Source organism: Lycorma delicatula, chromosome 1 (genome assembly GCF_047948215.1).
Source record: "Lycorma delicatula isolate Av1 chromosome 1, ASM4794821v1, whole genome shotgun sequence".
Lineage (NCBI taxonomy): Eukaryota > Metazoa > Arthropoda > Insecta > Hemiptera > Fulgoridae > Lycorma > Lycorma delicatula.
In genome coordinates, this window is record NC_134455.1 from 190,916,061 (window position 1) to 190,933,147 (window position 17,087).

Here is a 17,087-nt window from a genome sequence, read left to right on the forward strand (position 1 = left end):
AAAGTGCACAAGATCATCTGGAGTATCTAAATAATACAACCTATATTATATATAACAACATTTATAATTATTACTCTGTGTATATAAAGTAGAGAATTCTCCAGAGACTAATCTTATTTGTGTTATTAATCTTATCTTTATATGAACATTGAAAAAGAGATATATGCTATCCACTATGATCAGCAGTAAACAATTACTATGAGTTATATGTGGAACTAACCACATCCTCTCACTATTCTGGCTGACACAATATATGTTGTAATTCTCTATTAAATCGTTAAAACATGCTTTAACAAATCCAAATTCTGTCCTTTTCAGACTCTTGAGCCCCAATAACCAACAAAGAATCAGAAAGAAACTTGGTCTGATTAAATGTAACCTTGTTATCTCAAAACAACCCCAATTAATTTGATAAAACATATTCCCAAAATATTATCTTTAGATACTGCTAACAGTCTACAATGTCATTTTAAAAACAGTAATTTTTAAATGAATTTGACAAGTCTCCAATATAATATAAGCATCAGGAGTATTAACACATAAATTTAATAAAAGTTATAAAACCTAAACTTAATTTTCTTGCTAATACTAACGGGATGAACCCGTTAAATTGCTACTATTTGGGAAGAATCCGAATCCCAGAACAATACAGCAACACAGATGAAATCAATAAATTAAACAGCATTATTCTAGACTTCCAAGTGTACATCTACAATTAAGAAGAATTTTCAGAATTTTAGTACAGGCACTTTCCTTTTGGTCACAGAATACTCAGCTGCCTTTTATCCAAATTTTCCACTAGACAAGAAAGATATACTAAAATAAATAAAGGATGATTAATTATAGCTGTTCACCATAGTAATAAAGGGTTTAATATTTTTAAATAACCCACTTTTTCTGAAAGGGTCTGTAACAAGACCTACTGAAGATGAAGCAAGAATGATGATATCATCAGTGAAAAGCAACATTAATAATTTCTTATATGTTTTAATACCAACTCCCCAAGTACCACTATCTCTAAAGAACTTAATTGTATCACTTAAAAACAATGAAAACAATAGGAGACTTAAAACTTCCTCTCAGAAGACGCCTCTACTGATATTTACCTCATTAGATTTTATACCTCTTCTACTATGATTATTGCTGCTTCATCATACAGCTTTTTAAGAATCTTAACAATTTTGGGCTAATAATTAAAACGATAATTTCTAAGGAAATGCTCTTTGGAAATCAATAAAGATTCCAAACATTTTTTCCCTCCACTGAATACTAATAATAGAGTTCAAAATAAATACACCACATCAACATCCTTTTCCCTTCCTAAAACGTAACAGTTTTACAAGAATAATCCTATGTTTCTACCTACTGATATAATCAAGCAATCAGTATGAAAGTAAAAATTTTAACATTAGTGTTGACCAGAGAAATAATCCTGTAATTCATAAGACTGGTAGATTTCCTTTCTTAAATACTAATTTTGTATTGACTTTACTTCACTGAAAAGGTTTCATTTTTCAAATTTTATTTAACACAAAAGTCTTTTCAATGATTCTATACTTAACTTTGCTGTAATATCAGAATCCAATTAAGGTGAATAAAAAAAAAACCATTCATTAAGTATATGTTCTGGAAATACAATTATATAAAAATTTTCTCAAATCTCCATCTCTCCTAAATTACTTTGGGATAAATTCACCATCCAACAGAAATTCTTTGTAGCTACATTATTAAACATTTTCTGAAATCCTTCTAAATAACTGTTTTTTTTTGTTTTTTTTGTATAAATCTAATATAATTAGAATCTAGATCTAATTTTTTTAGTAATTAGATTTCTAAAAAAACGTTCATTAAAAGAGTTGTTCTTACATTCTTTTCAAGCCTTCTTAAGTAAAGAAAAAATTTTTTAAATATTTTTTCATCCATTTGACCTTTGTCAAGTAAAAGCTCCTAGAGCACTGTAAATATGATGAAACCAAATGAGCTAATTCAAAGGGTAGCATTAGTATTGTTGTGCAGGTTCAGACGTGTATAGATATGTACAAACGTGATCTAGTGCAGCACACATTCATCATAACAATGCCAGTTGTGAGACAACAGTGAACCAGTAAACACGTCATTGTGAGTGCTTTGTGTGTCTGAATTATTGTGTATTACATATTTACAACTTTATTTCTTTTAATTAGTTGTCAGTTACAAAATGCCTAGAGTTTGTTTAAATCATCCTAACAATTTTTATGTATGTGGTGAAAAGACACTCATCAGGTCCCAAAGGCAAAACTTTACTCCATTAGTAAAAAAGTGTTATGAACTTTATTTTGGGTGTAAAGTTGGGGATCAAACAAGGGTTTGGGCCCAACATATCTGTTGTTTATCGTGTTCTAGGCTTCTCACTACATGAAAAAATGGCATATGCTGCATGCCATTTGTTATCCCTATGATTTGGAGGGAACCCAAAGATCACTATTCTGACTGTTATTAAAGGGATTACGTCAAAATCAAAACATACAGTGGTGTATCCTAACTTGTAATCTGTAATGAGACCAGTTCCACACTTTGAAGAATTGCTCATACCAAAGCCTCCAGAACATTTGACATTAGATGAAGAGAGCTGAGTCTGATAGAAGTAAAGAAGAAAAAGAAACAGATTCTGGTGATAAAACTTTTGAACAAAGCAGTTCATTTGAGTCTCACTTACCAATTCAAAAAAATCTTAATAATCTCATACAGTATTTAAAGTTATCCAAAAAAACAGTCTGAAATGCTTGCTTCCCGGCTAAAAGACTGAATTTTCTTCAAAAGAATACAAAGATATGTACTTATCGCAATCGTCATTCTGAATTTAAAGACTATCTTTCTGAAGAAAATGGCTTAGTATTTTGTAATGACATTTCTTCTCTTATGGAAACACTTTATAATGAACATAACCCAACAGAATGGCGCTTTTCCATTGATTCCTCTAAAGTTAGTTTAAAAGCTGTGCTTCTACATAATGGCAATAAATTCCCATCAGTGCCAGTGGCTTATTCTGCTAGTATGAAAGAAACAAATGAAAACTTTAAATTTATATTGGAAAAGCTTCAATATGCAGTGTATAAATGAAATATGTGTAGTTATTTGAAGGTAATTGCACTTATTCTTGGTCTGCAGCTTGGTTACACAAAATACTGTTGATTTTTATGTAAATGGGATAGTAGGTAGAGAAAAAAAAATTTCATTAGAAAATAATGGCCTAAACGTGAATCACTCATTCCTGAACAAAAAAATGTGAAACATGACCCATTGTACAATCCTAAAAATGTGTGTCTACCTCTGTTATATATCAAACTAAGATTACTGAAGAATTTCGTCAAGGCCATGTACAATACTCCTGGTTTCATGTACTTAAAACAGAAGTTTTCTAAAATTAGTGATGCAAAAATTAAAGAAGGAATATTTGTGGGTCCACAAATACGATCACTAATGCATGATGAAAAGTTTGAGGAACTATTTAATCCACTGGAGAAAGCAGCTTGGCAAGCATTCAAAAATGGTACTCAAGAGTTTTTTGGGAAATCGAAAGGCAGAAAATTACCGTGATATTATTAATGATCTTATAACATCATATAAAAATTTTGGTTTGTAATATGTCCTTACAAGTACACTTCCTGCACTCACACCTAGATTTCTTCCTGGAAAATCTTGGCACAGTGAGCAATAAGCACGAGGAACACTTTCATCAGGAGATTTTAGCTATGGAAAAGAGGTACCAAGGCAAATGGAATCCTAATATGCTGGCCAATTATTGTTGGACCATCAAGAGTGATGTTCCATGGGTGAAATATAGCAGAAAATCATCATTTCTTACTTTGTAGGTAAATCAAATGTTTGAATATTGTGCAGTTAAGAATGCAGAAAGTATTAAAATGTCTGAAATTATAAATGCTTGTCTCTCAAAAACCTTGGAAGATGGGGAAAAACTGATATCATATATGAATTCAGAAGAAAAAAATACTATCAGAATTACATATTTTTCTTCCTAAGACGAAAGAAAATCCTTTTTTGTTCCCCAGTGATCATTAAAGAAGTTAACAAAAATAATATATTCTATTCACTTGATGCTCCCCTTTCTAAGAAAAGGTTAATTAAAATTATTGTAAACTGTATTTGGGTAATATGATTTACATGATTCCGTATTAATTTAAAAATAACTAATATATAATTGGAATAAAACAAATGGAAAGTGAATAGAATGGTAAATAGGTAGAAAAAAAGAAAGGAGGGTATACAAGTGAGTTACTTAACATTATATTGTCTATTACTTAACATTAACTCATTGTATATTACTTACTCATATATATTACTCATATATTATTACTCATTAACATTGTATATTACTTAACATTGTCTGTTACTTAACATTATATTGAAAGTCTATTTATAGGAACAAATGAAATCTCACATGCAAAACAACCAATGTAAAAAATTAAGCAAGATAAAACAATGTTCATATTTATGTTGTTCTGTAAGAAGCAGTTTCTTTGTTTTACCGACAAACTAAATTTTGGCAAAGTATTCTCACATGAATATTAGCTAAGTATTAATGTTAAGCATTACAAATTTCTAAAGTAAATTTTTGAAATGCCTAACTAAATATTTACAGTAATAGAAAAAAGCTGTAATATAATAAACTTAAAAATTACTGAAGTTCTAATGAGTAGAGCACAAAATATCAATCTATGAAAAAAATTGAGCAATTTTTTCTCAATGGCAATTCTTTTTATTTTAAAAATCCTTTAGCTTAATTAACAAATGTTTACTACTACTGTCAAAAAAAAAAAATAAAGTTTGCTCTTAAAATAGTGTCTCTTAAAACATGAATTCTTTTCAGTGTTTTTAGTAAGTAAAAAAGGAGATGAATGCGATGCTGTAGTTAGGATGGTGTACAAAACACTATTTAATAGTTTATCCCTATTGAGTTAATATTAAAAAAAAAAAATTAATAAAAAACTTTGATATAAAAACACTTATATTCCATTCACAACTCAAGTTAACAAAAATTTCACTGCCATGAAATTGCCAGTAATCAAAATATTTATTTGAACTATCAGTAATATTGGTGGAAACCTAATAAAAATTTAGCACAAAAGGCACTTATAACTGCAGGCCAACGTAAATTTTAATATAACTTAAATATACTAAGCAACTTAACTTTTTATTATGTACCTTTACTCACTTTACCTTTGTAACTAAGAAGCCACGGATAAAATTACTAATAACAATTATTACAATAGTAGATGCATAAACAGTTTTGTACATCTCAAAATCTGGGTTATCAGCAATATTTGCGCTGATCACCGAAACATTGTTAACAGTAATACATGTACCCTGAAAAAAGAAAGCAATATAATAAAAAAAAATCTTAATATAATTTCAGAAGATTTTTTTAGTATTAAGTTTTATATTCTTAGAAATTGATTAAGTTATAGAACTTACTTTACATTATTGTATGATGTTAGAAGACACAACAACTACACTGTGTGATCACTGAATATTCTACTGTACATAAGTATTCGAAGCCCACTGAAATACACTATTGTAGTCCAACATAAACTCTTCACTCTGTTCATTGCAGGAACTGACTCATTTCTCTCAGAGAAAAAATTAGCAAATAATGCTTATATCTCAGAATATTACAGCCATAAGAAAGACTGGAATAGAAAGCTTAAAGAAAACGTTTAACGTACCCTTTTACTGGATAACGATGGACAACGTTCACTGTTATCACACAGGAAGGAAAACTGTCATTTATTTATTATTAAATATCATAATAAAAAATTCATATAAGCTTGAAATTGTATTTTTTTATATCATATTGAACAAAAGAAGTCACATGAGAGTTTTTCAGATATTTTAAGAAATTACTAATTTAGAAAAAAAAGAGATTGATTACATCCATAAAAATTATTTTAAAGACACCAGTGTGATTACATGGATGATGCTATAAATAAACAATGATTGCCAGCCAATCTATCATTTGATCTCTTGACCAAAACATATGACAACAGCACAACTGAATAGCACAAAACTATCTATTTTATCATTTACATTGTACACAGAAAAGTACGTTTATGCAAGTATAACAAATAAAGGAATCAGCAAAACTAAATGTAACTATTTATCTAAAATGCTGTTAGAAAATACATTTATTTGTTACTGTAAAAAAAAAGTTATAAATATTTTTATTAAATTTGATAAGTTACATTTTAGGTTAATGAAAAAAGAACAAAAAAACTCTGGTTTAATTTATAAACTTATGAATAAAAGATATAGTGAGAACTTTATACTATTCTAAATATTTTTTCTGTATTTATTGTACTTATTATTAGAGTATAAATAAATTTTACTCCAGATATATTTGGTTTGTTATAAGAGGTCTAATAATCTAAGGAAAGGGACTTAGAGGAAGGGATCGAAATCAGATTGAAATAGCTAATATGCTTCATTTTTAGTTATTTTAAAATTAACTTAAAATGCACAGTTAGTAAAAAAATGTTACTGCACTTTTTTAAAAGAAAAATTAGAATATAAATCTAACAGTTAAAAAGTTATATTATTCTTTAAATTTGTTAAAATGCCTATTATTTTTCATTATAATATGTCCCTACTGAACTATCAGAAAGCGATAAAATTTTGTACGTATATTTTTCATATTGAATAATACAAAACAATTTTAAAAACATCTTTGTTTGTGTATTAAGTAATATAGGCATTTCATTTTTAGTTGTCTGATAATATTCTGATCGACAACAGTTGTACAGCAAAAATTTTTCTGCCATAAACAATTTCAGTTTACATGTAACTGACAAAAAGATTTGAACTTATGGAAGAATATTTCAAATTTTTTGATCAGAGCACAAGTGGTGAGATTATAAATGTTACCACTGAGACATTTGATCCACTTGATTAAGTTATTACTGAGCATAACTTTGTTATGTGTTAAAGAGATTTTGGTTCCTATCAATCTACCTGCTGAATTATTTCAATGTTCCTTTTTGTAGATATAAAAGTTATGTTACTACAATCATGCTCTTAACTTACAGGAATTTTCTGAATACTTTCCTCCAAAAACCTGACATCTTTTAGAGAAAATGTTTTTACAATGACTTTATAATAAAAAATAACTTACGAATAACTATTTGTCCTAAAGCATTTAGTATATGAATTTCTATTTAATGTATTTTAGAGCTGCAAGGTTCAAAGAATCAATAAGCTATTTTGAAAAAATCAAATTTTTTTATTTGTTTGAAAGGAAAACTTTCACAATAAGTACATCTTCATTTACAGAAAAGAGTAAAAAAAAATAATGTTTACTATCCAGCTTAAAATTTCATAAATTTGTTACACTGTAATTGTTTGCAGAAGTGAACATGGATATGTAAGCATACACATACTACATTTTATCCATTCGTGTAGGAAAATTATAAGTATTTAGACAAAATCTGTGTGACAATAAGTGTTAACATGGATTTAAAAAACAACAGTGTTTAAATTTACTATTTCATAAATCGTATTTGTCAGTTTTAGGAAGTATCAGTTTTCATTAGTAAAATACGAAAAAATATGATTAAGTCCGTATAAATTACAAATCTTATCTTGCCAGTTATTGCTTTGAAGTTTGGGCATAAATTTTCTTTGGTATTAATTCTTTTTAGACTTGTTAGTTTATTTTATTACTTTGATATTGGACCTTTACATTTATTTATTTCTTCTCATTTTTTTTATAACGTTACAGAAACATTATACAGTAACTAATATTTTGTTGTGGTGGGAGTAAATTAAGAAATTCACTTTAACTATTAATTTAATAAATAATAACAACCAGACATTTTTAATACATTTTTAAATATCACACAGTGATTAATTATAATCGTGTTTTTAGTCGTAAACTACTCAAAGTAAAGGAAAACTTAATAATTTGATCATATGCTAAATTTTAATATACATGTCATTTCTTGTACAATAGATTCAGAATGAATACTGATGATCTTTTGTAAGAGTCAGAATTCATCCATTGAATAAAATTAAATTAGGTTTGCAGAAAAAATATCTATCCTTTATAGGGCTTTTTTGACTGTAAACAATGATAATTGTTTTTGTAAACTGTATACATTTTGTTTTCATGGCCTCACATAAATAATGTAATAAAGCAATATAACTTAACCATAAAATTGCTATTTTATTAATTTATTATTATTCTTTTTTTATTTTTTCATTTTTAATAAAAATTCCTGTTTTCTTATGTTTCCATCACATCACTTTTTAATATAACTTTTGTTTTAATATAACATTTTGACAACAACCTTTTTACAACAATTTTTACAATCTTTACATTCCAGATTCAATTTTGAATAACAAAAACAAGATCACTTACTGAATATATATAAATAAAAAATATAAACCACCAAAAGACAGTAAACAGATAAAAGTTAAACTTACCATATTAATTAACAGCATCGATTTTTGCAAGATCCTGCATCTTCAGTTATCATTAAATTCTATAATTTCATTAAAATTTATTTATTTATGATTTGTTAATTTGACAAAATTTGTTTTTAATTTTGAAATTATGGATGAATACACAAATGCTGCTGTCCAGTACTGTAATCTGTATATAAAGTGTATATACACTTTATATATATATATATATATATACAATTAATTCAAGAGTTGCTTGCTAGTTTGATTAATTCCTTCACAAACTGATTAAAATTTATAATCAAATGGACAACTTGCCAGGCAACCTACGAATTGTATATCTAGTCTTCATTGAAAGGGGAACTTAAATATAGTCAGGCTTTACTTAGGCACATCATCTGTAAACCTCTCATGGAGTAACTAACATAGAAAAATGATGCAAAACAATAAGAATTTAGAACAAAGAATATGCAGTAAAATTCAGAATAATAACATGAAAATAATACTGACACCACTTCCAGCTTTGATCCAATAAGCTAGCCACCAAGAACTGAATGCGATAGTTCCAACATTTAACAACATAATCAAAACTATTCCCAATGATACAAGTAAGCCACCCGCAGCTGCCATATAAGTGAAATATGTATCAACATGTAATGATCCTGTTTCTATATGCTCCTTCTTAGTCAATACTCCTAAAATCAAATTTAAATGAATATTTATTATTAGAATTTATGAATAAGTCTACAGCAACAACTATTAACTAATGATCAATTAAACAGATGCTCTATTGAGATCAGAATTTATTAATTTTTTTAAATTCTCTCTGAAACACAGACTGAGAGAATGACTCATTTTGAACAATTACATACTCTGCCTAATTTTCCACACTTTTAATAACACTGTATTTAACATATAACAGCAACCAATAAAGTTACATACATTTTTTAATTGAAAAAATTAAGAATAAAATTATTGTTTGCATTTGTTGATAATCTAATGATCGGTTAAAATAATAAAGTTCTATAAGCAAACACTGATTCTATGAGTTCATTCCTAGGATTCAGGGACTTACAGAATCTACATGTCCTCAGTTGCATGTAAGCCTAAGTCTGAGGTGACTGTATAATAAAGCCAAGGAACCTTATCACAATATAAAAACTAAGCAATTAACAAAATATACCATTAGTTAATAATTACCAGAAGGCTCACAAGTATTTCCATTTGTTATCTGCATCTTCACTGGAGAATCACATCTTTCATCTTTTATTCCTTGTGTTTCATCCTGGGAATGAACTGAGCTGTAACGTTGATCAATCTGTGATCCATTTGCAATTTGTTCCACGTCATTTACACCTTCATTACTAAATTCAAAAACCATTTACATTAGAAATAAGAAAAATTTATATCAAAGTTAAAACAAACAAAATTTTATTTTACATTGTAAGGTAGTAACAAAAAAATATACTATGTGTTCTGTTAATATTGTATCTATGCAACGCAATATTATAACAGGTGATTCAAAAAGAACTTCACAACTTTAAGAACATATATAAAAATTTATTTATAAAAAAAAATTACAGTCAGTTGAGGTCTCATTTCATAGCAAAACACATCAAGTTTTGACTCTCGTAGCTCATTATTAGTAATGAATTTGGTGACCAGCATTGTCACCAGTGTAGTTAAAAATGGATACATTTGAAACCAAATTTTGTTTTGGTTTCACGATTTGCAGTCAGTAACTGCAGTTCTATGTAATTTTCATAAGCACATGGTAAGGAGTACGCATACAATTTACTCTTGGTACCAAACCCACATTGGGACAGGTTTTTCTGTTAAACATACAAAATCACCAAGATACCCATACAACCCTGAAGCTGCTGTGGAACAACTCAAAGAAATCTTTGCATGTAGTCCAAAGAAATCAATTTGACATGCGTCATGTAAGACTGGCATTTTCACAAACGATTGTTTGGTGTGTATTATGTAAACAATTGAACTTGAAGACATACAAACTAACTGTGGTTCAACACGTTACATATCATGACAAAATTGCTTGGCTGCAGTTTTGTGTGAAAGTGATGGAAATAATTACAGGCAACAATACATTTTTAAACAATGTAATTTTTAAAGATGAGCCAATGTTTCACATTAGTTGCAAGGTAAAAACCCATAACTGCCAAATATGGGGTAGCAAAAATCCTTGAGAAACTTTGCAGCACATTCATGATAGCCTTAAGGTCAAAGCTTTTTGTGCCTGAAGCAAACAGACTGTATGGCTGTTCTTCTTCCAGGAAGCAACCATAAATTATATTGTTTATCTGGATATGTTTCAAAATTTTCTAATTCCTCAGTTAGATGATGATGACCAACATGGATGCCATTACTATCAACAAGATGGACCACCACCTCACTACCATCTAGAAGTCCGAGATTTTCATGATACTCAATTCCCAGGTCAGTGGACTGGTCGTGAAGGTTCAATTGAACAGCCACCTTGCACCTCAGATTTAACTCCACTAGAATTTTTCTTGTGGGGTTTCATTAAAGATTGGGTTTAAGTACCACTTTTGCCTGATGATGTTGTTGAGCTAAGACTTTGGATTAACGCACTGCAGAAGTAATGCCCACCTGCTGGCTACAATTTGTAATAAAAAATCGACTTTAGGTGATGTATGTCACATTACAAATGGAAATTATATCGAACCAAAGTGAATGTTGGGTGACAAACTTGATGTGTTTATCTATGAAATAAGACCTTAACCAAATTTGTTCATTACCTCAATAAATTTAGATATGTTTTTAAATCTGTAAAGTTCTTTTTGAATCAACTATTATAATATAATGTCTATATAATATTGTGACAATAACTATTAAAATAATTTTTAAAAAGTAAACTAATCCTACAAAAAATTAAATAAAATGTAAAAAGATATTCTGATAAACGAAAAAGAGAAGGGTTCTAACAGAAGATGCAATAATTTGTCCATCTTTAATTTATTCAGTGACACAATCTAAAACACGTAATGTACAATCCCAATTCACATTTTACACACTTGGGCACTTGCATAGAAAGATTTCAACTATACAATGCAATTTTGATCAGTAAAAGAATTATAAAATTTAGATTCGATCACATTGGAATAATTCACTGAAATCCATTTTTATAGGATCTGATTTAGTATGCAGTTAGCCATATTTTTAAAATTATATTTGACAAGAGTTACTTGAAATTGTACTGTGTCATTTTTTGAACAAAATTCAAGTATTTTATACTGCATCATAAATAAATCAAGTAAACATTGCCCACTACCATTTCCAGCCTGTAATGTTAGTCCTTTGGTCATTTATATTTTTGCTCTACTAAATCTATGCTATTCATATTTTTATCATAAATACAGGTTGTAATTACGAGGGTAGTTTGATAAATCAGTGGCTGTGAGTCGTAACTCGCAGTTACGCATTTTAGAACATGTGTTTATAGAACTTATTACATTATTTTCACGAGTAGAATAGGTTATGAAAGTCCCAGGAGAACTTTGTAATACACTCTGTCTAAATATTCATGTATTATAAATTCACAATCCTAAATGCTTACCTTATTTAGTTTATATAAATTGTATCCTGCTGAAGATGAATCCTTGTTAGCATAAAACAATGGCACAATTGAATAAAAAGTAATTTTAAAAGTTTTAACAAGAATTCAAACAATCCATATATGAATAATATTGTTATAATTTAATGAATTTATCAAACTCATATAGTTTACTTTAAATGAACTCTTAGGAAAAATGTGATGACAGAAAATTACATTTCTCAGGGAGAGGCAGTAGCTCACACCAAAAATTTCAAAAACACTTCACAACAATTACATTAAGTTTTTTGTTACTAACAAATTTTACTACAATGCTTCCTAAATATTAATTTAAAAACTTAGAATATTTTAAATATATAAAATGCAGCGATCTTTTACCACATCAGGTGATATAAAATACCACACTAATGCAATGAATATTTACTTTAAGTTATAATTAGTTTTGTTGAATTGCCCCGTAGTTCTAATACAAATTAGTGACTTAATTCTTTCAAGACCAGCTTGTGCAAAGGATAGAAAACAATATTATACTACTACTATTTTGTTTACTATATTAAATAAAATATGTTCAACATGTTCAACTTTCTTCAGGAACAAATATTGACAAGTGACGCTCCCTGTATCTCTGGCCTCTTCACTTAACACTGTTAACAGATATTTATTGATGTCAAAATAGTCTGGACTCTCACTTTCAATGGGCACTTCAAATGCTCTCTTTAATCCATGAAAATTTAAATGCCTTTTAATTAATGCAAAAATAAATATGGAATATCATTCGTACTGATTAAAATCTAAAAATATAAAATTTACCTTTTATTTATATAGAGTGCAGCAGTGAATGGGGAGATTTTAAAAATGATATTATGTGTAAATTATTCATTTTATTTGGTTTTAACAATTATGAACACAATGTAGACATAAAAGTATTTACTACTTTTAATTTTAAGTCTCTGAAAAGAGAAATTTATCATTCAAAAATATCTTGCAGATGACCACCATTCCACCGTAGACATTCAGTGAGAATCTTGCTAAAATCATTCATTCCTCTTTGCAGCATTTCTGGGGAATTATAGGGTTTTTGGAAGCCCAGTACCGGAAATCTTAACAAATGAAAATGAGTCTCAATACTCATCAGTAAATTGTTAGCAATGTTTTTAATTAATTAAATGCAATAAAGTTTGACAGAAATTTACACTGTTTTCACAGTCATGTTTGTGTATTATATGAGTTATTTGAATTTTATATGGGTGAGCTTGGAGGTCATTGTGTAAAATGTGCTATATACTGCAGTCAGACAGTCCTAGTGAAAAAGAATGGTGACATGCCGACCAGCGTGGACTTCAAATGCCCCTCTCACATTCATGATATTCTCAGGTATACGTACACTACCATCTTTCTTCTTTACCTTAAATCCAGTGGCCTCTGTTTCAAACCCAAGCATAATTGTGATCAATTACATAATATTTTCAAAATTAACACAGAGTGATTATGTAACTGCCACCATTTGTAAAACCCTTTCATAGAAAAGGCACATTGTTTTCCACTCCACTGCTACATTGCAACTAAACACTTTTCAGTAAGCTACAAAATAGCAGTAGTGGCTTCATCTCTATCAAGTCTATCTCTGAAAAAACAGTGTTGCAAAATTACCCAATTCATTGCTACACCATGTACAAATACTTTACAAAATTCAGTTTTTTACATTTTCATTCTCTGTAAAATTTAAGCATGCTTTTATCTTCCTTTGTGATCACTTTTTTCTTACTACATAATTATGAAACTGATTTTAACAGAACTAGCAGGGAGAATCTTAACAATTATTGAAGTAAATGATGTTTTTGAAAATAAAATATTTAGAGGCTGGTCTTTGATACAAATGATTTTTTTATATGAATTTAATGCCACAGAATGCATTTAAACAAAAAAAACTAAAAATAAAAATTCAAAGTACAAAAAATGTATAAACAATTTTCTCAGAAATATTGTTTGAAATTTCAAACATGGCTTCACTCCCTTTCTACCAGTTTTTTTGTGATCTACTCATCAAAATGCATTTTAAGAAAAATTTGGGAAATATATTTGATGGCAAAATTACATTTTGATTACACTTAGAAATAAAGAATCTTTTGATGGGAATATATTTATTCATCTATGAAGAGGTCATAATAGTGCAGCATTCACAACTCAAAAGAGTGCTGCTGCTGCTGCTGGTGGTATGGTCTTTATCCACTTCAATTTAATTACTTATTCCAGGGTTTGGTTTTGGTATTGTAAATTTCTATGACACTTATCTATGAGTTTTGGTTTCTGCTTTCTAATATCAAATGCATGACTTACCCTTTATTTCACTTTACATAATACATTGTTCAAAAAGTGACAAATTGTTCTTAAACATTCTTAAAATTGTTCGTAACGTTGTTCTTAAAAACATTCTTGCATTGTTCTTAAAAACTGTAACAAATACAATGTTCAAAAAGTGACGCAACCTTAAAGAAGAATGTTTCCTTCTTTTGTTGCAGGTTTAATTGAGGAAACATGGGTTGTTCACAATGCAGCAGAGAATATTCATTGTCTCCCAACATATTAGATGTGCCAGTTATGCCCAGACCCAGAATGCCTTCATAGAAAATTATAGTGTGGATGCACCAAACCTCTATCAAGTGGCTGTATGACAAGTACCAAGAGACAGGGAAGGTGGCAGATGCAACCAAAAGTTGTAGATCGAAAGTGGTAACACCAGAAAAGTTGATCGACATGCAAGTTATGTATTCTGTTAGTCTCAAGAAGTCTGTGTGACGCCTATCTAGCCAGTTTGATCTCTTCATTGGTAGTGTCCACATAGCATTATGCAAGTGTTTAAAGATGCAACCATACAGAATTCATGTTGTTCATGAGTTGTTAACTGCAATTCGTGGAAAATGTGTAGCTTTCTGTCAGTGGTTCATGTCATCTGTAACGCCAGATGGGGAAGAACTCAATGATTCGTTTTGGTCTGATGAGGCATGGTTACACCTTGATGGATACAAGAATTCTAACATTTGGTGTACAGAAAATCCACATCAGTTGCATGCGTTTCCTCTGCATGGACAAAAAGTGGGTATTTAGTGTGCAATGTCATGTAGGTGAATCTTCACAACATTCTTTCATGGCAAAGTGAACAGTGAGCGCTACAAACAGATGGTGCAACAATCTGTAAACACTACATCTGCAGACCAGCTAGTGTACATGTGGCTTCAGCAGAACAATGCTTCAGCTCATACAGCCAACAACACTTTCTTGGATCTGTATTTTCATGGACAAATGGTCTCTAAGGGGTTGTGACCCCCTCGATCTCCTGATTTATCCTCTTCTGACTTTTTCTTGTTAGGATACCTTAAGGATGCTGTTCACAAAACTCATCCTCACACCATTCTCAAATTTCAGAATGAAATTGAAAGATGTGTCACTGCAATTCCTCAAAAAATGTTACAATAAGAGTATACAACATCATATTCAGTTATATGAATCACAATCGAGGCCACTTACAACAACTATTGTAACTTACACATTTTCCTATTAGATTGAGTAATTTTTTGAACATCTGTATTATAAAATATACAGAACTCAGGAACTTAAGACAGGAACAATACACTAAAGTTATTTTCAGGAACAATTCACAGCTTATTTTCATACGCATACTTTAACAAAATAAGCAAACACAAAGCTAACTCACAACTGTTGCTTATACAGCTATCCATTCCTGATATCAAAGTATCATATGCGTATGTATAAAAAAAAAATTAAACCTTAATTAAAACCAACATAATTTAAATTGGTTAACTGGTACACTGATACCAGTTGAAGCTTCTAGTTTAAATTCTATTTTTTTCCGTTACCCAATTAAATACCTACAGCATAATAAAATAGCAAATGTTAAGAGTCCTTTTAATGGGATGAAAGGTTTTAATGTTTTCAATTTTCTAAATAAGAAAAAAGAATTCCTGTTGGTTGTGTCTAGAATTTAATGACATTAGTTATATGAGGTTAAAGCAGCTGATATTAATTTTGTATGAAAGGAAAAACAATGTTGCTACTTCATTGAAAAATTTAAAAAACAACATTATCTTATAGTTTTCTCATAATTTTCTAAAACAGACATTATGTTATCAGTAATAAAAATTGTCTTACAGTCTAAGAAACAATGAACTTAGTAAGTAATCTGAAGGAATCTGAGAGGATTGTATTTATAAAAAAAAATTGTATCTCATGTACCTGGCCATTTCTGTATCATTTTGTGACTGCTCCCAAGTATTCACCATAGAAGCATATTCACCATTTTCAATTGATATCAACTGGGAATGTGTTCCTTTTTCAACAATTCTACCCTCCTTCATTACATAAATAATATCACATTTATTCAAGAACTGTAAAAAAAAAAAAGGTTATTATTAAAGTAATTTCATTCCTTTAGATTATCGATACTGTAATCATCACTTTATAACAATATTACTAAGAAAAGACTTAAATGCTGAGCAAAAAGTATGTTATGTTTCTGATTTTCTTCTTCAGGGAATTACTTTTTTCTCACGATTTTGCATTAGCATGCAGAAATTTTTTCTAATTACAAGAGGTTATCTCTAAAGTAAAAACCGTTCCATTGTAAAAAAAATTTATTCTGAAAACTTTATAAATATATTTTTTTTATTTCTCTCTTACTACATACCTTATATTATTTCTCTATATAATCGCCACATGAATTAAGAGACTTATTGCAGCAATACACCAGCTTTTATATACTCTTGTATTCTTTTGCCGCCAGTCCATTAGCCACTGATTAACGGCATTTTTAAGTTCATCATCACCCACGAATTGCTTACCACTCAAAAATTCTTTCACTTCCCAAACAAATGTTAATCAGAAGGAGCTAAATTTGGACTATATGGTGGGTAATCGTAAAAATGTGAAATAATGGTGAGAATGTAAAATTATATCTGTGCATACTAATATAATTGAAACACTGCATTCAGATAATAATATAATACGTATACAATGAAATAGT

At 29.2% G+C, this 17,087-nt stretch overlaps 1 protein-coding gene across 13 annotated transcripts in view; it reads right to left on the bottom strand.

Moving 5' to 3' along the window:
- Positions 1–17,087, bottom strand: part of LOC142326451 (ATP-binding cassette sub-family C member 5-like) — a 256,658-nt gene that overhangs the window by 43,492 nt on the left and 196,079 nt on the right. For all 13 annotated transcript variants that reach the window (XM_075369001.1, XM_075369080.1, XM_075369052.1 and 10 more), the window contains 4 exons: positions 16,301–16,452; positions 9,655–9,818; positions 8,965–9,149; positions 5,218–5,364 (listed from right to left, as the gene is read on the bottom strand). In XM_075369001.1, the coding sequence (XP_075225116.1) occupies positions 5,218–5,364; positions 8,965–9,149; positions 9,655–9,818; positions 16,301–16,452 (648 nt within the window). The remainder of the gene's footprint in view (positions 1–5,217; positions 5,365–8,964; positions 9,150–9,654; positions 9,819–16,300; positions 16,453–17,087) is intronic.